The sequence below is a fragment of the Gobio gobio genome, assembly GCF_949357685.1.
Source record: "Gobio gobio genome assembly, chromosome: 5".
Taxonomy (NCBI): Eukaryota; Metazoa; Chordata; class Actinopteri; order Cypriniformes; family Gobionidae; genus Gobio; species Gobio gobio.
In genome coordinates, this window is record NC_137101.1 from 26,650,097 (window position 1) to 26,673,323 (window position 23,227).

The 23,227-nt window shown below is 38.2% G+C and overlaps 1 protein-coding gene across 1 annotated transcript in view; it reads left to right on the forward strand.

The window, feature by feature from the left end:
• iqsec3a (IQ motif and Sec7 domain ArfGEF 3a) overlaps nucleotides 1-23,227 on the forward strand; it is a 190,613-nt gene that overhangs the window by 100,458 nt on the left and 66,928 nt on the right. Inside the window, exons 4-5 of the mRNA XM_079817180.1 lie at nucleotides 1,072-2,282; nucleotides 21,843-22,004. Coding sequence (XP_079673306.1) covers nucleotides 1,072-2,282; nucleotides 21,843-22,004 — 1,373 coding nt within the window. The remainder of the gene's footprint in view (nucleotides 1-1,071; nucleotides 2,283-21,842; nucleotides 22,005-23,227) is intronic.

Here is a 23,227-nt window from a genome sequence, read left to right on the forward strand (position 1 = left end):
TGTTTGTTTTATAACTCTTATTATTCAAACAATGTTAGTATTTATTAACTAATTGCATTAAATAAATTGTAAAATTGATTAAATCTTTTAGAGTTTATTTACTTTTAATGTATAGATTTTAAAAATATGAGTTTTTAAATAAAATCAAATAGATGTAAATGCATAAAAACTAACTCTGCCATGAATATACATTTAACATGATTCAAATAAATGTTATTTAACTTTTTTAATTATCCTGATTTAGTTCTCTTAATTATTATGCAATTTATACAATAAACTTTATGTATTTTAAATAAATAGGTTTTATTATCCTAATGAAAATAAATTGTGTAAAGTTTATTTGGTAGATTTGTGTTAAAATTATGAAAAAAATATAAATGGGAATTTGTCATTTAATAAAATTACATAAATCTTAAATTTTGGGTGAAATATTTCTGTGAGTGTAGAACCTTTTTTTTTTAGAGTGTAGAAGGTGGCAGGCAAAGCCAAACTGTTTTGACCACATGGGTACTCAAAATCTAATAATTTCTGAAAGTGTTAGTTGATTTTCAGCCAAACAGCTCCCAGAGCATGTCTTTTTCAAGGGACACAATCTGGAATTGTTTTCAAAGAATGTGTGTACTATATCAAAGTTTTGGCTGTGTAAATGTCTAGACAAAATTCTCATGTACTACAATAAACGTTCTTCTTGTCCTGCAAGGTCAAATCACAGTGTGACCATCTTGACTACCTTTTCACCTCCACAAATTATTTAATCAAAAGTTTATTCAAAATTAATGTTGGAGCAGTTTTTAATGCTTAAACATATAATGCAGTCTAATTAACCCAACTGGAAATGTACAGCTTCCAGACTTTTATTCATGGTGAGGTAATTGCTTTGGTTGTTGTATACATTGTATTGGCTGAGTTTTGGTGACTGGAAAATTGGTTTGTCTCAGCATGTCATGGTATTTAACAATCTGTAGTCTTGTTATTGATTTAATTTCATGCTGTCATCTCTTACTGCGGGTATTTTTCTGTGATTGTCATACTGTTGCCTAATCTGACATTGTTTCTCATCTTTCTTTTCAGATCGAAATGTTAGAGCACAAATATGGGGGCCATCTCATCTCACGGCGTGCCGCTTGCAAGATTCAGACGGCCTTTCGCCAGTATCAGCTCAGCAAAAACTTTGAGAAGATCCGAAACTCCCTCCTTGAAAGTCGTTTGCCACGCCGTATCTCCCTGCGAAAAGTGCGGGTGCAAAATACAGAGGGTATCTCAGCTGAACGGGCGCTGGCTGAAGGCTGCAATCTAGCAAGTATCCCCCTTGTCCGGTCCCCATCCCTGCCCACCACGGTTGGTGGCACCCTCACTGATCTCGAAGATTCTTTCAATGAGCAAGTCCAGTCTCTTGCCAAATCCATTGATGATGCACTTAGCAACTGGAGCATGAAGACCATGTGTTCACTCCAAGAAGGTGGCACCTACCAGTTTAGCTCAGAGGCATTTAGTACAACTGGTGACAAATCTGGGTTGGCAGGGACAGTCAGAGAAGGTGGCCCCATGGACCCTGCCACATTCCATAGCGGAACAGGCCAAGTAGACAACTCTGAGAATGTGGCCCGGAGTGCTAGCAAGCTGATGATGGCCTTTCGGGATGTAACAGTTCAATTTGATAGCCAGAACTTTCGCATGTCCTCTTCCGTTATGGAGTCCTCCACTTCTGTTTCTCTTGGTAATTGTGTCCAGCAGGGGGCCATAATTACTGAGAGCCCACAGCAACCTCTGGTTAATTATGCAAATGAACAACCTCTACCACCACCATCTCCCCAGGATCCAGCTCCTCCACCTCTAGAGCTGGATGATGAGGAAATACCAGATGGAGACTTCCCAGCCCCTCCACCAAGTGAGGAGGAACTTATGGAGGATCTACCGCCTCTGGTGCTGGACAAACAGGAAGTTCCAGAACCAGCAATTCCAGCACAGACAGCAATAACCTCTGAAACCTTGCCTCCACCAGAGGTTGCAGAGACACCAGTCACCCCAATTGTAGAAGTTTTGGAAGCTAAACGTATTGAGTCAGATACAGCGGACAACAGCTCAGAGCAGATGAGTAGCAGCAGTACATCCACATCAGCCCGGTCGACTTCAGAGGTCTCGTCTAAAGAAGCTTTACAGGCCATGATTCTTAGCTTGCCCCGATACCACTGCGAAAACCCAACCAGTTGCAAATCTCCTACCCTCTCCACTGACGTCATGCGAAAACGCCTATATCGTATTGGTCTCAACCTTTTCAACATGTGAGTACCCTGAGAACCTTTTATCTCCAATCATAATGGCCCTTGAGCCTTGAGGAGGAGTTGATTGTTATGGTGACAGAACTCTTTACATCACACTTGCCTAAAGTGACTAATGCCAGATATTTTAGGCTATGAAACCATTTTCTCTCTCAATGTATCAAGCTGTCCTCTCCTGCCACTAATATTCTTGCTCTTTAAAAACTCACTATATCCCAGTCTCTCTCTGTCTCACTTCCCTATCTCACTCCTGTCATCCAATTCTGTCTCCAGCTGTGGCAAGCACCCCCTCCCTGATGCCTGTCACCTTGGGTTTGTCTGACCCTATTAATAGCACTGCTTTTATTCAAAGTGCTGTCTCACTCCCTTTTCCCTAATCTTATCTCACTCCATTGAAAACATGAAGACATTTTAAAAGTTACACTTTGTCTAATCGTTTTAGAGCACACTACAATAATGAGACTATGGGGTTTATTTGGGTTGATGTTTTTGTGTGTATGAGCAAGCAATATATATATATATATATATATATATATATATATATATATATATATATATATATATATATATATATATATATATATATATATATATATATATATATATATAAAATGAATAGCAAATTTGAAAATATTTAGAGGCCAAGCACTGTAGGTACTTATTATATATATATATATTATATATATATATATATTATATATATATATATATATATGGCAAAACATAACTTTTTTTTAGATATACCTTAATGAAGTCATTGGCATAAACACCATGTCAATAATGCAACTCTGCCAAATATAGTAGGCATCATTGTCAAAATTACCCAAGAATACCACATAAATGGTGAACACCAACTATTTAAAAAGTTATAAAGTGTAATTGCTGCTTGCAGCTATGTTAAATGTTATATTATTTTACTATTTATAGCAAAGTAAGATCTTTATTGCAGGGTGAGATCTCTTCTCTATCCTGTTTCCTGCATTCCTTACTGTTATCCCCTATATATAGCAATTCTCTCCTCTGTGTGTGTATTTTTTGATCCAAATAACTTCTGGGTAATTTCCTCAAGCTCATTTCACCGACACCTAATTTTAACCTGTTTTGTTCAGATTTTAATTTGTAATACAGGACCAGTTTGTTATTTTATTCATACTTAATGGATTTTATAAGGATTAGATAACATCAAGATTATGTCGGTTTACTAGCAAGGAACATAATTTCTGAAATTCATGCATGACTGCAATATGGCAATCTTCCTGAAGGCATTCAGATATCAGTTTGCTGCAGTCCCAGAAATCAGATGCTACAATAAGTGTCTGATTAGAAATTATAAAGCTTGTGTAACTTGCGTATAGAGTAAATTAAAGTTAACTGGCACAGTTTCTAAGATGAATGTGGTATGTAAACACAAACATATATATTTTTTTAATATTTTCAAACAATTCTTATGTAAATATAATTAATTTAATGTGTATTTTTGGGGTAATTTGTGTATTTAATTGAGTTTTAATTAGTTTTATAGCTGTATTTATTAATTTTGTATTGTTTTACTCCATTATCTACTAATTTGCATAGTCAAAAGAGGTGTCTCACTTTCTTTTTCTATTTACGTCTTATATTAATTTCAGTAATATTAACATGTCAGGGAACTGTCTGCTCTTGTAACTGTCATATCATCTACATACATCTTTTCAACAAGGACATCTGTTATTCAAAGTTGGAGAAATGCAGCTCCACTTTACAAATCCTATTGGCTTTATTTCTGCAGTGTCACATCGCTGCCAATTAAAATTCTGCTCCCGCATGTGTATTCTCTATGTTCAGCCAAGAGTGACTGAGGCAGAGTTTGATAAGAGCTCTCTGTACGTAAAACATCACAGAGGTGCATGATGGGAAAGGTTGAATCAGGACTGTGCTGGACTCTGTATCATAAACTTCAGCGATTAGCATTAAGCTTTGTATCAGTAGAAACCCGGTAGTATATTCAAATTATCGTACTTTCCCCCCTCATGTCCCCCTGAGACAAGAGAATTATGCATTTTATTTCTGGAAAAAATCCTCAGATGACGCAAATTTCGCCATTTTGCGTCATCTGAGGATTTTTGGGCTAGAGATTACAGCCAGTAGTAGAAGTTAGTTCCGCATGTTTTAAACCCGCCCATAGGGCTGGGATCAGGGGGCCGTTTCAGAAACTCTGGGTTTTCTGTTTCAGAATGGGAGGTTTGTCAAACCCGAGAAAGCAGGGTATTCAAGCCCGTTTCTAAAAGAGAGGTAACTTATACTCCGAGTCAGTTACCAGGGTGACTTACTCTGTGAACCTAACCTGGTCAGGTTTGCTTTGGTAAACCCAGAGTTTCTTTCAGTCTCCTCCCCTTTTTAAAGCGCCAGCGGTGTTTAAATACCCAATCCATTCATTCAAACACCACAAATGCTTTTCTTACTGAGTATTTTGGTCGTATTTCAAGAAATAAATTTGATCTAAATCTAAAGTAACCGAATTTTACTTAAAACAAATGACATTATCTGTCAATTGACAAAAATACATAGTAAGAAAAGCATTTTTTGCAGTGCAGGTTCATTAATTCATTGCTCATATTTTCATCATGAGGACACTGTTAAAGTGACAAAAATGTCATATCCTTTTATACAGGATCCTGACGTTCACTTGATAAACCTCTAGAAGTAACCTAATAATTAGAATTTCCTTTAGGATTTCCAGTGGTTGGACGCATTCATGACACTCATATTCCCATCATCACACTTTCTGAAAATGGATTACTGTATGGAATGGAAGGATGCTGCCAGATTATAGTACGAGATATATGCCATAACCACCACCACAGCTGTTAAATACATTTATTTACAATTTTTATTTTTATTTACATCTTTATTTCCTACAAATACTTAATTATTTTTCCTGTTGGATGTTAATATTCTTCCTCCATCTCCTCTTAATCTGTCAGTGGTGCTGGTGTTTGGCTGGCCTGAGTAGAAGTAAAATGTTAATGTCATTACCCTAATTAATAAATGTAACAGGTGGGATTAGAGAACATTTCATTATGTGAAAAGAGCACAGACCCTTTTCACATTTCTGGGTTTCCGAAGCTGAAGTCATAATAGTTGGGTTAACTTTTATAGTGGTGAATGAGAGAATACATTATAAATATTGTTGTGTCCCCATTTGCTTAAATAGCAAAATAAAAACTCCACAATAGTGATTTCACAACTTTCAAAAATAGACGCTGTATTAGAAATACCCTTACAGCAGAGGTAACTTGTTTTTTGTAATTTGATGCAAAAGTAATAAAATACAAAGTATTAGTGTTATAAATGTACATACATAAAAAAATAAAATAAATAAAAAACGTTGCAGGATTTACTATATATTGATGACCATTAAAGCTACACTGTGTGATATTTTCTCCCATCTAGCGGTGAAAATGTATACAGTATGACCATCCAGTGAATATTATTTTCTGTTCCTCTCAATTTCGATTTCGTTTTAACTCCAATGGTGGCCGATTTAGTCCAAAATTAACATGGTTCGACCTCGTCCACATTCGACACGGTGCCATCGAGTGTTAAAACGCGAAAGGCAAAGCTTGAATTTACGGGTATGTCCCTCTTTGGCTAATGTACTTTCAAGATGGAGGGGCAACATGGCGACCCGCATTTGAACCCCTCACCCGTATGTATTTTCAATGGCATATTATAAACTTACGGGAATACTTTATTACTTGAAAGAAGTAAATATACATTAATGAGCACATATATTTTTGAAAGAACTAAGTGTTTTTAGCTAAGAATAAACTAAAAAAGTTTACACAGTGTAGCTTTAAAACACGTCATCACAGTCTGTGAAAAGGGTCTATGTGGGAAAAGCTGCTGCACATTGAACACTGAATGATATTTATTTAATATGTCAAATGTTTGTAAAGTCATTAAACCTACACCCATGAACATTTTATGCATAAAGCTTTACCTGATTGAATTATATTTTTATTTTTCATTTTTAGCTGCTGCCACACTTTTTTGCCTTTTGGATACCATGAGAATTAAACTTAATTAAAATAATTAAGAATTAAACTAACATTTTGACCCGGAAGCATGCAAACATCTTTTTGTTGGGTGCTGTTGCCATGGTGAATCGTAATTTCGGAGCTCCATTGATCGTGGCTTTTCATAGTTGGAGTGCATGTGCTTAACTCAGAGTCAGTCTACTCAGAGATGATTGAACTACCTCGATTCAGCTGTTCTGAAACCCAAAACTCAGAGTTTCCCATCTCAGAGTAAGTCAACTCAGAGTTCAGGTTTAAACTCAGAGTTGGTTGAACCTCCTTATTGAAACGGGTCCCTGTACGTTAAATAATGTTTTATCAACAAAGCTCGGGAGGAGCACGTTCAGATCATTTACAAGAGTGGAGAGTTACTCAGCGCATATGCGTGGTAACGTTAGCATAACATGACAAGTAAGTTAGCTCGTTACTTTGCTAACTTTGCTGTTTTACTGCTAACAACTACACTGTTAAAAATGTAAGGCCTCTCCAATTCAAAATGTTCTAGTGACCGATCACATCTAAATTTTTCAATTGGCCAATTTGAATTTCTGTGAATTGAATTTTATCCATTGTGGCAACAGTCTGTTAACATGGGCTCAATTAGAAATAATATGTTGAGCCAATGGAAAAATGTAATTTACCAACACTGTAAAAAATATCAGTCCTCTCCAATTTAAAATTTTCTAGTGACCGATCACATCTAAATTTTTCAGTTGGCCAAATTGAATTTCTGTGAATTGATACAATTTAATTCACAGAAATTAAATTTGGCCAACTAAAACATTTAGATGTGATCGGTCACTAGAAAATGTTGAATTGGAGAAATGTTTTACTTTGAAACTGTGAGGTTGGTCCAATTAAATATTGTAAATTGTAGTAAAACATTTTTATTTCTCACTGTCCCAAAAGACAAAAATTACTAAAAACATAAATATATTAAGCAAAATACAGAACACAGACAACAGGGTTGACATTTTATCACATTACTTTATTAACAAGTCAATTCCAACACAGGATATTTGGAGAAAATACCTTATTTTCAATAAGGAAAAACTCTGAATATTCAAGAAGTCTCTGCATAACAGGATGTCTTAATGTGGTGAAGAAAACGCAGCACTGCATAGGGTAAAAACATTAATGGCAAATTTTCCCTGCATCACATCTGGCAAATGACAGAACAGAAGTTACTTCATTATATAACGAGGATGAAACGAATTAATGGACGAATAAGAAAATATTCGTGAGCCGTGAAATAGGCTGAAGTCAAATGCAATCTAACGTCACTGTGTTCAACGGTGCTCAATAATCACCAATACTCTGCAGTCTGTTCGCGCTCGTGCGTTCTGCATTTGAAATCTCCACATGAACAGTTTTCCTCAAGCGCATTTTGCGCATGCGTACACAGTTTTTCGGGCGTTGGACTTGTTCATCCAACATGGATTTTTCACTTCGACTTCATAGATTGACTGAGCACAATTAAATATGTTCGGTGAATATACAACTTTAATTTTGAGTGAAGACCTTAAGCTATGATTAGTACAATGCAACTTTTTGCATGGGGATAATTATTTGGAAGTCATTTATTGGGCCAATATGTAATGATAAATTTTCACAATTTGTCAAAAAAAAACTTTTTTTACAGTGTATATCACTATGTATAGGCTACGGTGTGATCAGAAATCATGTTGAGTCTTACCTCTAGGCGAATGTGTTTAGTACCAGATGACCCAGGCTGTTCGTCTTCTGGGAAGGTGAATATCGAAGGAATCACGGTGTCTTTCATATTGGCTCTCTTAATTTCAAGCACATTCGGTTTGTAGTCTTCCTGCTTGAAATGGCAACTGCACACCCTCCGTATCTTCAGGTTTTTTTATATTAGTGTCCTCTCCAAAATCAGTTGATGTCCTTAGCTTTTCAATCAACATTAACCTTTGCCAGTTATCGCATTTCTCACGAGATTACAGTTGTAGTTGTAGTTACAGCTGTACAGCTGCAGCTGTGTTTGCCCACTGTAGGTTACAGACAACAATAACATAACCTTTTGAGTTAAAACTTAATTTTTTTCTAAACCTTGTGTCCGCGACTATGGAAAGTGAATGTGTTTCCGTCAGTACGACTGTGGCACTTAAATGTTTACATTGTGACTCAACTGGAAACATAGTTGCTCCGGATCGATTGGTTCCTGAAGTGTGTGGTTTGTCTTGTCAGATGTGCTGCTACTGTCTCTGGAGGAGCTCCTCAAATTGTCCCACGGACATTCAAAAGGAAGTGTGGAACCGGCCATGATAAAGTTTTAGCTCATGTTCAAGATTAGCATACTCCCCGTCAGACTCTCTGTTCTTTAAGACTGGGTGCACCCAAAACCTTCTTTTCGGTCTTTTAAAGAAAATGAAAAGCTCATCTTCACTGGATGATGAAGTGTCCGTTTTCTCAGCTGTCACCGCGAATGTTGTGGAATGTTGGAGCTCTGAAACGTCACAGACATCGCAAATTCGTGTCATGATGTGATGTGAATGATTTTGACGTCATCATACCCCGTTTCAACAGCAGTGAAGTGCGTCTAACAGAAATCAGGCACGAGCACTTTAACAAATTACTCACTCCCAGCGTTGTTTTGCGCTGTATTTGGACTTAATAAAATGATACTCGTTTTCAGTTCAGAAACATAAGAGCCTTCAAGTTTCCTAAGACAATACAGAATGATACAGAACAAGACTTATGAAGCCGCTTTTCCATCGGGCCAAACTGTTCTCTTTGTTTTTTAACCGCTCCATTCCGTGCCGATCCGAATATGGTTTTGTTTTCTACTGCGCTGCTGCGATAACGGAGCTCTTTGCAATGTAATACAAACGTGTCAGTTGTTGCCCTGGTAACGCAAGAGTTTATGGTTTACAGACAATACGTGATGTAAACATCGACTGCGTTGAAGGATGACCAGATATTTCTTTGAACTGTATTATTAATTTGTGTTTACAACACTCAAATAGAGCATTTAGCAAGTTACAGAGAAACTGGCAGCCAGGCAACACATAAGTGATCGATCCCGAGTGGCAACATCACGCATTCTAGCAGCTGCAGCACGGTAGTCTGTGTATACAGCGAAATTCCTCATACCCCTTCGAAGTGTGGTCCTGAAAAATCTTCATTTGAAGGGCTATCTGGCCCTTCCCCTTACCCCTACCACGGCAAAAGAGAATCGAGACACCCCTACCCCTTCACATGAACGTGCAAAACAAAGGGGTAGGGGAAATTGAAGGGCTAAGGGGTAGAAATGGGATTGGGCCTTAATGTTGAATGTATGAACGTGAAGAAAACTATTTGTATAAACTTTCACAATAAATGTATGTAAGCAGCTTACGTACTAGCTTAGGTACTGCCTTACAACCCTAGTGAGCTAGATAAAGGGAACTATAGTGAGAAAAACTCACTAAAAGATACAAAGCAAACATATACATTCTGGAAAGGATGTATATGGCAAGAAAGGAGATAAACATTTAGAACGACTTTAACCATTTTTGCTTTGTCTTTTTACTCTCTGAAATTTCATGGGTCTCAAACTCGTGGGATGATATTTTGTGGCCCTCTACTTGACAAACTCAAAGTTTAGTGTTAGTGCAGCCCGCGTTGTTCTGAAAAGCACCATTTGCTGAGTCATTGCGTGTGCCGAGCTTGCCACGCTTGCTGCCTCCTTTGTGTGTGTGTGTGTGTGTGAGAGAGAGTTGGCTCGCCCCTCCCTCATGCAGTATAATTGGTTGACACCGCGTGATTGAAATGTTTGAGATGGCCAATCAAACCAAAGTAGGCAGGGTTTACATTCTCTTTCACACACAGACGAGCACGTCAATCTATCGCTTAATGCCGTTGCGGAGAGAGACTCTACTCTTTCCGGTGAAATCACAAAACAAAATGCACACAAACGTGCATGCTCTTAATATACAATCATTGATGAACATCTTTGATTTTAAGAGAAAAAAATTCTACCACCAGACCACTAGGGAATTCAAATGTTAATCGCAGATCTCTGTATTTATTCACTCATGCAAAGAATCTTGGGACTAATAATATATTTGACGCAAATTAATGCAAATATTGTTTGCAAATAGTCCCAAAAAGATTATTTCCCAACTAGAATTAGACCTAGAATTTAATTCACTGTTCTGTTTGACCTGGTTTCAGCCTTGCTTTGAATTAGTCTATTATTTTAAATACAATTAAAATCATTCATTATTTCATTATTACATAATGATTGAATTTCTATATGCTTTATTTTTAAAAATAGAGTAGGCAAGAGAAGCCTATGTTCTGAAGAAACGTTCATGTTTAGAAGGAAAGTTCAAATTCATGTTCATGTTCAGAAGAAACATTTATGTTGAAGAACTGTTAACAATAAAGATCGAGAAGATTGGATCAGTTGTGCTCCTTTTTTTTTTTTTTATACTTGATGCTGCCCAGCCTGACCCAGAGTCTACCTCCAGCGGCCCCCAGGTAAATTGAGTTTGAGAACCCTACCTTAGAACCTTCTGGAGGACTCCTGGGAGTCCCCAGACCCCAGTTTGAAAACCCTTGGGTTAAGGTGTAAGGCAAGGGTCAATATAGATTAATTTAAATGTTAGCTCATAGTGGTTAAAGGCACTTAACATAAAGTGGGTTCGCTGTTCTGGCTCCCCTTTTCCATTTTACCATCTATTTTAAACGAAAGATTTAAGATACCTCTCCAATAATGGAAGAAATAGTTGACTTTTACCCTTACTTCTGCATTTATTTCCCCATGACCTTGCAGTGGCACTTCAGTGTCATTTATAGTTCCTTTAAAGCATAGCCATAATCTGAAGATAGAGGGCCCGATTAAAAGTTCTTTATCAGCTATAAAAAGTCATTGGAGAAATGTGGCTTTAAAAAGTTAAAACCTTATTCAGATGAAGCAGTGCTTTTCTGTAGTATATTAAACCATACAAGATCTCCATTTTTTCCCTTTCATTGCTGTTTCAGTGTCCAGGGTGAAACACATTGTACATACTTTTTAATGAATGCATTTTGAGTCCCGAGTGAACGTTTAATTATTTTTTTTTTTTTAAATCACATTTCCAGACAGCATCTAACAGTGTGATCCTGACGTGGTAACTTACATAACTGACAAATAGGCTTGCATCTACACACAGCGGCTCTTTATCGATCTTGCAAAAGGAAAAGTACATAATCTACTCATTTATTTTCCATCTTCACCATGTGAAACCTTCTTTACCCTGCGTTGATGGTGACAAAATTCACAGTATAAAGTAACAGAAGGGATTCATCTGGATTCATTATGGGTGAGTGAATGTATGTGTATGTGCACTTGATTATGAGTCAGCTGGAAGGGCTATATATTGGCTGCCAAGTTGAGTGGGAGACTGTTTATTTTCCAACCGCTCATCAGATTTCTTTTAAGTAAAGAAAAGTCCAGTGATAATTTTGAACATATGGCTGAATCCCACAAATAACTCAGCTTCAGCTGTCATTTAAGGATTAATTTGCCCAAAAATGAAAATTGTGTCATCATTTACTCTCATCTTGACGTTTACTCTCAGATTCCCTCCTGTTCTTCAAAACCCAATTTCTTTCTCCTTTGGACCAGTTTTGTCAATGAATAATAAATGTTTTATGTTTTCAAATTTTTTTTTTTGTCAGTTTTGAATATTTTTTTGAAAAAAAAACAACAACCCTCTTTTGAGGGTATGTTTACACAACAACAATGTACTGAAAACAGCAAAAAAGGCTTTGTTGAAAAATTAAGCATAAAATGACTAAAAACGTATTATTCATTCCAGGCCAGTAGATGGTGATGTCACTTTGTAAAGAAACACTACGCGCCTATAGACTGACCACTTAATACGCATGCGCATGACGTCATTGTTTTCACACATTCATGTTTTTGTAGCTAACACAGAGAGGATAACGGTATCATTTTCAAAAAGTTTGCGTTTTCAAGCACCCAAAACACAATTGTCCTCTAAACATATAAATAAAAATCAGTTTTTAGCTGAAAATTGTGTTTTTGAACTTTTGAATCCGTTTAGATTTGTCCATTGACCTTTTCTACAGGATACATCTTTAGGGCAGTAGACTGACTTATAGCGTGAGTGAGTCATTTGAATTATTCAAAAAAAGCAAACAACAACTACAAAAACATTGAGTAATTCATGACCAAACCAAGTTTTTATACAATTTAATAAAATGTTTGTACATACAAATCTACTCAAGTAGCGTTTCCTATAAAATGACCCAGAACAATTTGTCCCAGGAACTTTTTTTCCCCTAGAAAACTTTTTTACCCCAGACCTGTTGCTATCTGCGTTTCCATCACGGTCTAAAGTACAGTGAAAATTAGGCAAATTAGTCCGGTGGACTGCATGCAACTTTCCAGTTCCCGCTGGATTCCATCCTCTGCATATAAGCTTAATAAAGCCTGAACCTCTTCGTTGGTCCATCGGTCATATTTTTTTAAACTCCATTGTTGATTCAAATAGCAAACAACTCTTACTGTACGCACCGCAACAGACTTTTAAAAATGGTGGTTGAAATAAAATGCTGCGTGGAGTCAACCAATCAGCATGTTCAGCACCCAAATCCCACCCCCGAAAGTTCCTGAACTTTGAAAAAGTACTACCTCGCGAGCAGGGACTTTCTGATGGTGAAATTTAGACCCTGGTCCCTGCGGTCGAAACGCACGGAGTATACCACCCTTGGGTAAAGTTCCTGCAGTGAAAACGCGGCTTTAGAGACTCCAAAGAATGTATAATATATTAAAATACTTTGATGTGCACAACACAATACTTAGCTTACTTATTAATACTTATTAATATATGTGATTTTTTGATTAATTAATTGCCAGTTTATGGAATTAATTAGATTAAATCTGTTAATCGATCGAAATCCCTACTTTTAACACTATCAAAGAAAACAAAATAAAAATAAACCAGTCTCTCCCTTACCCACACGTCATCACCTCAAAAACCCCGACAGATAAGGATAAGCCAATTTTTAATCAAATGGAGGTTTTGCTCCAAGAGAGTGAGTGAAAAGAGAGAGGGGTTGTCATTAGTTCCAGCAGTTCATTTTCTGCAGGCTAGCCTAATACCTGTGACAGCTCAGACTGAATCTAAAGCAGGTAGACCCTGTGTGTGTGCGCTCTGGGACGAGATGCTAAAATCTGAGTTTGGATTAAAAGAGAGATTTGGGGACTGAAATGTGCTTTCTCTAAACAGATAATTAAGAAAGGATTATAGGGGCTCAGTGAGTGTGTATATATGTTGGAAAGAGCATGTAAAGGACATATAGAGGACATTGACGTGTGAACAACAAGGGACGTTGGTAAGCGGAGTGAGTACCATTCTAAATTGAGTTTTCACCTGCCTCGTGAACTGAATGGGAATGTTTTTTGGGAATGTTTCTGTGTTTTGATCAGGAGATTCTGTACTCATTCAGATAAAGTATAACAGTGGAAACCCGGAAACAAGGTTATAAATCATACAGAATGATTTTTTTTTTTTTAAATGTAAAAATGCAGAAAGTTTTCTGTGATGGGTAGGTTTAGGGGTAGGATTAGTGTAAGGTAAGGGGATAAAATGTGACCAGTCACGGAAAGTAGGGACACAAGTCAGCAGCACAACTTTCGAGCAAAATGAGAAAGAAGCGTTTTTTTCAAAATTACATACACATAGTAGCATACACTTTGAGTTTGAAATCGGCTTGTCCGCTGGTTGAAGCGAGCCCAATTATGTGATATTTAGCCCCGGGAATGCGAATTTTAGTAGGCAACCATGCCAAAAAAACACATATTTTACCCCCCAAATGCGATTTTTACCGGAGAAGCCCCCCCTGAAACGCGATTGGGCTTGATTTGGGCTAGTTTTGAGTAGCAATTGTGTGGGTTTTGTTGTGAAAACCTGGCAACCCTGGTGGCTGGCCGCGCACAGATCTCTGCTGGCAGTGCTAAAGCAATAACGAGCAGCTGATGCGAAGTGCAATTTGCAAACCTCCCAGATGATAGAAAGTCTGAGCAGTAAAGAAGCAACACGATCATCTTTCCCTTGTGCAGAAAGAGAGGGCTGTGTACAACGACATGACTGAAAATAAATATACATACAGGTCCTTGAAAGTGCTTGAATTTATTTTGTGCAAGAAATGTTCTGGAAGAAATTCCGTTTTATTCTCTCCGGTCTGATAATGTGTTATTTCGCCAACACTTCGTGGACTATGCTTGATTTACGTTTGTTACTTGCATTTACGTGTTACGTTAAGTGTTTCCCGCGTGAGGTACTTTGTGTTGTACGTTGCCATGATGTTCACGTGCGCACAAAACTATACGGTACCTCAGCGTTTCACAGACACACCGTGAAATATTGCAAAAATAGATCGGTTACATGAGCCTAAGCTCTTTTCAATAAAATCCATGCAAAAGTTAATATCAGATCATTTTAGAATACAGTATAGAATGTACCGAATATTCTTCAGTTTTATGCAAAACAGAAATATGACAAATAGAATATCAGACCTCTGTCATGGCCAAAAATAAATGAATAAAAGCTGGACCTGGAAAGTCCTTGAAAGGTTCTTGAATTTGAAGTTAACCAAGCTGTGGGAACACTGTATTAACAACTATCCAAACTGTTTTAGATCTAAAAGAGTCTTTGTAGGCCTATGTTACCCTTAAATGTCAGAGAAAAGAACAAAATATAGAAAAATATAGAATAAATATAAAAAAATATATAGAATTCTATATTTTTTTCTTATAGAAAATTGTACGTTGCATATTATACTATAAAAACACATAATTATAGTTAATTTTAGTTGATCATAGTTGATCATAACTAGAGATGAAATGGCATGAAAATTTAATTTCATGATTATAGTGACCAAAATGATCACGGTTATCACAGAATCCTGTTCAAAAAGTCCTAATGCTACACAATGCATCCCATTGGGTCTGTCGTTGCTATGCAACCATGCAGCTTTACAGGGGGTATGGCTTATCTAAATGAGATGTAAATGAGCCCTATTGTCACTCCCAGCAGGTGAGAACAGGTGAGAACTGCAAAATGTTCAAAGGTCATTTCTCCCTATTAAGGTTTTTTGAGTGCCTACTTTCAAATGGCCACAACTTCTCCAAATATGATCACTTCCCTTTCAAGGGAACTCCCGTTGCATCGAATGACGCTATGGGGAACGCTTGCGTGATGAAGTCATGAAGCACATGTGAAATCAGTCCAATAGTGTGAGGGAACGTCAGAGGCGTCATGAACCAGGAAGTATAAAGCCTGCCAAAACAAAGCCGCGCTAGCTTCGTAAGTCTGAAGTAGCGCTTTGTGTGATCAGTGTTTCAGTGTTTTTCTAGTTCAGTAAAGTTCCTCCCCGAAGGGAAGTAGTGTACACCTCATTATACGGTGCCTGTCTCCCTTTGGTGCCCTCTGATGGTCGTTCTGCAAACCCTGCCACCTCTGGTGTCACAGGGCGCAGCGGTCTCCCACGAGTGTGTGTCCCAGGGTCCACCCAGAAATGTAGTGGTCCTGGGCTGCATGCCCCCTCCAAGGAGGGTCCTAGAGCAGTCAGTTCAGGTGTTCCCTGCCGGTTCGCCGTTACAGGGCACCGTTCTGACTGAAGTTCCGTTCATTCTCGAGAAGATGGTACCTCTAGAAAACTTCTTGGCAGCGTGGAAGCTACTGCCAAATGTTTCTCGTTGAGTCCTGCACACTATAGAAAAAGGGTATCAAATACAGTTCGGGTCTCGCCCGCCCAGGTTTATGGGGGTCCTACCCACAGTGGTGGGCCCCGAGCAGGTTCTGGTAATGGAACAAGAAGTAAAAGCCCTGTTAGAGAAAGGGGCCATAGAATATGTACCTCACTCAGACAGGGAAGCCAGGTTTTACAGCCGGTACTTCATAGTTCCAAAGAAGGATGGGGGTCTGCGTCCCATTTTAGATCTTCGGGTGCTGAACGAGGCGGTCATGCAACTCAAGTTCAAGATGTTAACCTTGAGACAAATCGTTCCACAGATCAGGTTCGAGGAATGGTTTGTCACGATAGATCTCAAGGAGGCATATTTCCACATTTCCATCCTTCCATATCACAGGAAGTTCCTGAGGTTTGCTTTCGGGGGGAAAGCATACCAATACAGAGTTCTTCCATTTGGTCTAGCACTTTCACCCCGCACTTTCACGAAATGCGTTGATGCAGCCCTGGCGCCTATGCGCCTGCAGGGGATTCTCATTATGAATTATATCGACGATTGGTTGATTCTAGCTCATTCGTGTCAGGTAGCGGTTTGGCATCGAGATGTCGTTCTTGCTCACATGAAGGAGCTGGGGTTACAGCTGAACGCCAAAAAAAGTGTGCTTTCTCCACTTCAGAGGACCACTTTTCTAGGCGTGGTATGGGATTCAGTGTCGATGCAGGTGTGCCTGTCATCGGCACGGATAGAGCCTATACTGTCAGCAGTAAAGAGAGTAAAACTAGGCCAGTCACTCACCGTAAAACAGTTTCAAAGAATTCTGGGTCTGATGGCAGCAGCATCCAACGTGAGACCTTTGGTGGTGGAGCAGATTTGGAGGGTGTTCAAGGGAGGCCGGGCTCAAGTGGATCTGTTTGCGTCTCGAGAGACATCTCACTGTCCACTCTGGTTCTCCCTCACGCATCCAGCTCCGCTGGGGCTGGATGCTATGGTACAGGCGTGGCCGAGGCTGCCGGTCAGGAGGGACCTTCTGTCCCAAGCAGAGGGGTCAATATTCCACCCCCGTCCAGAACTATGGAATCTATGGGCGTGGCCTCTGAGGGGGCCCAGCTCATAAGGTCGGGTCTCTCAACCGAGGTTGTAGATACCATTCTTCACTCCAGAGCTCCATCCACGATGAAGCTTTACGCTCTGAAATGGACAGTGTTCACTTCTTGGTGTAGTAGCCGTCACCAGGACCCAGTTAACTGCCCCGTTGGTACAGTGCTGGAGTTCCTGCAGGAACGGTTTAATGCAGGTCTATCCCCCTCCACATTGAAGTTGTATGTGGCGGCCATTGGTGCTTACCACACTCTTCTGGGTGGGTTATCTGTGGGTAAAGATCCGTTGGTGTCTTGTTTCCTCAGTGGTACTTTGAGGCTGAGGCCTGTAGTTCGCACCAGGGTGCCGGCGTGGGACCTGGCTACAGTCCTCCAGGGCCTGTCCCAGGCTCCCTTTGAGCCGCTGGAAGAGGTTCAGGCTAAGTTTCTGACTTTAAAAACTCTGTTCCTCCTCGCTATTTCATCTCTTAAGAGGATAGGAGATCTTCAGGCTCTTTCTGTTGCACCCTCGTGCTTGGAGTTTGCACCTGGCATGGTCAAGGCCTTCCTTCATCCTAGGCCAGGTTATATTCCTAAGGTCCCTACTAACGTAGCTAGATCGATTATTCTTCAGGCCTTCTGTCCTCCACCTTTCCTCAATCCGGACCAGGAGAAAAATAATTACCTTTGCCCTGTGAGGGCTTTAGATGCGTATGTCCACAGAGCTGCCCTGTGCCGTAAAACGGAACAACTGTTCGTGTGCTTCGGGCCCCCCAACAAGGGGTCCCCAGCACCTAAGCAAAGAATGAGCAAGTGGGTGGTTGAGACTATCTCACTGGCTTATGAGTCGGTCGGACGACCTTCTCCCTTGGCCGTCCGGTCCCACTCTACTAGGAGTATGGCGGCCTCTAAGGCCCTTATTTCAGGAGTGGCTCTGCAGGACGTTTGTGATGCGGCGGGTTGGTCCTCACCGCATACATTTGTCAGGTTATACTCTTTGGACTTGGACTCTGCACCAGGGTCTGGGGTTTTGTAGTCCTAGTGCTGCTTTTTCACACTGGACAGGCACGTCTCGCTATGGTGGCATTGGTATTAACGTTCCCCATAGCGCCATTCGATGCAACGGGAGTTCCCTTGAAAGGGAACGCCTCGGTTACGACTGTAACCTCGGTTCCCTGAAGAGGGAACGAGCGTTGCATCGTCCTGCCATATCTCCTACATGCCTGTCAAAGCGACTACTTCAGACTTACGAAGCTAGCGCGGCTTTGTTTTGGCAGGCTTTATACTTCCTGGTTTATGACGTCATCCGCCTCTGACGTTCCCTCACACTATTGGACTGATTTCACATGTGCTTCATGACTTCATCACGCAAGCGTTCCCCATAGCGTCATTCGATGCAACGCTCGTTCCCTCTTCAGGGAACCAAGGTTACAGTCGTAACCGAGGCGATTTCCATGTGTTACACATCGTTGGAAAGCTTGGAGAATACACTTTCAGAATATGTGAATAACTCAAAATGCCCCAGACTTCCGTGACTGGTCACAAATGTAAAAATGGTCCCCATGAGGAAACCGGCTTATAATTCATACTAAATGTGACCCTGGACCACAAAACCATAATGGTAAATTTTCGAGATTTATACATCATCTGAAAGCTGAATGAATAAGCTTTCCATTGATGTATGGTTTGTTAGGATAGGAAAACAAAATCTAGATATATTGAGAATATCACCTTTAACGTTGATCTGATGAAGTCCTTAGCAACACATATTACGACTAATAATACATTTTTGATATATTTATGGTAGGAATTTTACAAAATATCTTCATGGAATTACTTAATATCCTAATGATTTTTGGCATAAAAGAAAAATCTATAATTTTGACCCATACAATATTGTTGGATATTGCCACAAATATACCTGGGAGACTTATGACTGGTTTTGTGGTTCAGGGTCACAGATTATATTTTGAAAATGTAAAAATGCTGACAGTTTTTTGTGATGGGTAGGGTTTGTGTTAGGGGATAGAATACAGTTTGTACAGTATAAAAATAATTATGTCCGTGGAAAGTACCCATAAAACATGAAAACACGTGTGTGTGTGTGTGTGTGTGTGTGTGTGTGTGTGTGTCTATTTTATTTTAGTTTTAGTACTTAGTTATACTTATTGTATTTCATTTAGATTCCAAGGCAGCATTTCAATTTTTTTTGGAGGTTTTTATCTAATTTTAACATTTTATTTAAACATTTTTGATTACGAAAATGTTTTATTATTTATTTAACAATAACAACACTCAAATATAAGTTTGCAATATCAAGCAACATAATAGACAGTTTTTGTACAGCTAAAATAACTGGAAGTAGATGAGACCGGACGCCTCGACATCAAGAATAAGATGAATAAGAAAAGGTTATTGTTCAAAAAAATCTCTTTATGTGTTCCACAGTACAAATAACATAATATGGGTTTCAAACTATTTGAGACTGGTAAGAAAAAAAGAAGTTATTAAGAACTAAAATTTGGTATTTTTGGTATTTACTATTCCATAAAGAAATATAAAATGTTTTGTTATTTTTCGATATAAAGATGTAGAAATATGTACATGCCATGATAAAGCAGGTTTGTGAGGCTCTCTTGAAAGGCTACAATCTCATGCAATTTCCTCAGACACCTTCCCATTCCACAGAAGCCAAGTGGGCATTAATAACCTCTATTTTTCCATTCAGTGGCTTATCAATAACCAGAATGTCAACGCTTTCCAGCCTTTAGACAATAAAAGTGACAACGAGGGACAGAAAGAAGCTTCTCGGCTGTACTTTATAGAGTTGCTTTATTCCTTTGGTCAGCATTCTCATCGCTAAGTCTTTGCCCTGGAAAAAAAAGTGCATGGATTTATAGAGGGTCCAGCAAACTTTCATTCATCCACATGCTGAGAGAACCATGTTTGCCTGACTGCATTCTACAATCTCCCTATTTCACTCTTCTTCCCTATTCATTACAATGATTTACTCCTCATAATAAATGTACAACCCTTGCAGACACAGTCTAGCTTTACTGAGGGGAACATGATGTAGTTTATGAACAGCCTGTTTGTCAGTTACAATAAAAATCCTGTCACTATGTTTTATTGTAAGGACAATGAAATGATATGCAGTTGAATGATATAGTTCTGGAAGGGTTTTGCCTGTTTATTGTGATGGAAAAGTGGGAAAAATGGGCACTGGTGATTAATAAACAAGTTGACTGGGCCATCCATATCTAGTAAGAGTCTGTTTATTTAAACTTTCTATTAAGTAAAAAATTGTCATTTTAGCAGAAAACTATTATACAAATACAGAAAAAAACTTTAAATGTACGTTAAAATTATAAAAACAAGGAAATTAACAAGACACAGGTAAGACACATGAAGGCAAATCAAAAAACATGGGAACAAACCTGATCTGAGAACAGTGCAAAACTAACTCAAAGTCAAGCTGAAGCAAAACACAAACACAGACGAGACGTGGCAGAATATAATCATTTAATGTCAATTCAATTCGCAATTTCATTGACTTGATTAACTTGACCTTTGTTATATGGTGCTATTAATATTAACATTCATCGCTTTTTCATTGTAATGTTCAATGCTGTAGGAATGCTGTTTTTCTTTCTTTCTTTCTTTCTTTCTTTCTTTCTTTCTTTCTTTCTTTCTTTCTTTCTTTCTTTCTTTCTTTCTTTCTTTCTTTCTTTCTTTCTTTCTTTCTTTCTTTCTTTCTTTCTTTCTTTCTTTCTTTCTTTCTTTGTAAATGTAAGGCATGATATCGTAACACACTGGTTTGTAGCTCAAATTATTTAGTTATTGTGCAGTTATTAACTTTAGCGACGAATAAATTGAAAGTGCCCACACAATCACAGAAAATACTTCCTCATTGCTACATAAGGTGAATAGGACATCATAAAGTGAAAAAAAAATTCCACATATTCTGAAGTCATAATTTTGTGTGGGAAATAGGTCAATTTTTGAATGGCTTTTCGCTAATAATCTTCTCCTCTCAAATCAAATATGGTGCCAATGACATGAAAATGTGTTGTTGCACTATTTTCTGTTCATATGATTAGCAGTCCAATTTTGAACTTCATCTGAGGGAAATATTTTGAGCAAACTAGAAGCATCAAATGTATAACTTGTTCTGACCTTCAGTCACAATGCTAGGTGTTCTGGCTGGTAAATAATGCATTTGTGGTTGCTAAGGTATTCTGAGTGGTTGCTATGTTGCTGTTTCAAGGGTATTTTGGGTGGTTGTAAAGTTTGTTGTGGTTTCCTATGTTTAACTTTTTTTTTTTTTTTTGCTGTATAAGTCAATGCATTAACTTCCAATATTAATATTATACTATTACAACATTATGTTTCTAAGAGAGCCCAAAAATATTTATATTTTATATTTGTTTGTTAATATCTCTTAGAAAGTACTATTAATACTATTAATATTGGAAGATAGTTGTTATCTAAAATGTTAACAGTCCTAATATTTACTCTCTCTCTCTCTCTCTCTCTCTCTCTCTCTCTCTCTCTCTCTCTCTCTCTCTCTCTCTCTCTCTCTCTCTCTCTCTCTCTCTCTCTCTCTCTCTCTCTCTCTCTCTCTCTCTCTCTCTCTCTCTCTCTCTCTCTCTCTCTCTCTCTCTCTCTCTGCCCCCCAACTCCCTTCCACTATCTACCTCTTTTTCTGTGAATCCAACAGAAATCCAGACAAGGGCCTCCAGTTTCTCATCTCTCGTGGTTTCATTCCGGATACGCCTATAGGTGTGGCGCACTTCCTGCTCCAGAGGAAGGGGTTGAGCCGACAGATGATTGGCGAGTTTCTTGGCAACAGCAAGAAGCCGTTTAACAGAGATGTGTTAGAGTGAGTATATGAAAATCCTACCATAATGCATAGCTCAAAACAATATCAATGAGAATCTGTATCTGTGTGCAAAAATATCATAAAAAAAATATTTACACTTTTAAATGGAAGCATTTGTTTTTTCCCCTGTGGATTTGGCATTTTTTAATGAGATCTCCCTTGGCTGCTGAGCTCCCGTAGTCAAACTGCAGAGCTTTGCACTTGAAAATGATGCACTCTTGAGACCTCGTAGCAGACTCACAGTGTGCATGTGTGTGCGTTTGTGCGTGTGTGTGTGTGTGTGTGTGTGTGTGCTTATACAGTGCTGTGCATATGATGTTTCTGAAGGGATGAATCTTCTAGCCTTAAATGAGTAAATGCATCTACTCTTATATTTGGCCCTGTGTAAACTTAAGGTATCTGAAGCAAAAAGTCTTAAGGAAGACTTAAAGTTAAGTCTTTAAAGAGTTGGCATTTAAAGTCCAGAAAGTAGACAAACATAATAAACAAAGAAACATAAACTTCATCACAGACTACTACTAATCTATACCTTTTTTTTTTTTTGGTACAAGATTATATATATTACTGTATGTATAAATACTTTTTTTCATCAGAATTTTTTAATTTTTTAATTTTTAATTTCTTTTTAATTGAATATGAATATTCGGTGAAAAACTTGTTACAAAAATGTTGCCTTGGTATATAAGTTGAAGGCATTTTTACAAAAATGACAAAAACTAAAACATAAATAAATAAATATAAATAAAAGCTAAATAGAAATATTATATAAATAAAACTGTCAATGTCAAAAGCACATAACAGAATTAATAGGCTTAAACTAAAATTAAATGAAATGAAATGAAAATACATACATAAAGATTATTTAAAATAGTAATAAATACTATAATAGTTGGCTATATAAATAATACTAAATCTCTGACTATTAAAATATTTAAAATGAAAACTAATTGATCATAATATTGCATTTAATACATGAAAGTCAAGACGAATGTTACATTTGTAGTTCAGTAAAAGAGAGAGAGAGAGAGACCAAAAGCAAGCAAATGTCTTCCATCTTTGGAAGTGAAGAAAGAGTTTCGCATTGATAGATTTTTGGAGCTTTATTATTTTCCCGTAGAACCATGGAAATGTCTTTTTTCAAATACTCCCCAGAAAGCTTTGCAATGCTCTGGTAATCCATCAATCCCTGGTGCTTATCATTTTTTTTTCTGTCCAATGTCTCC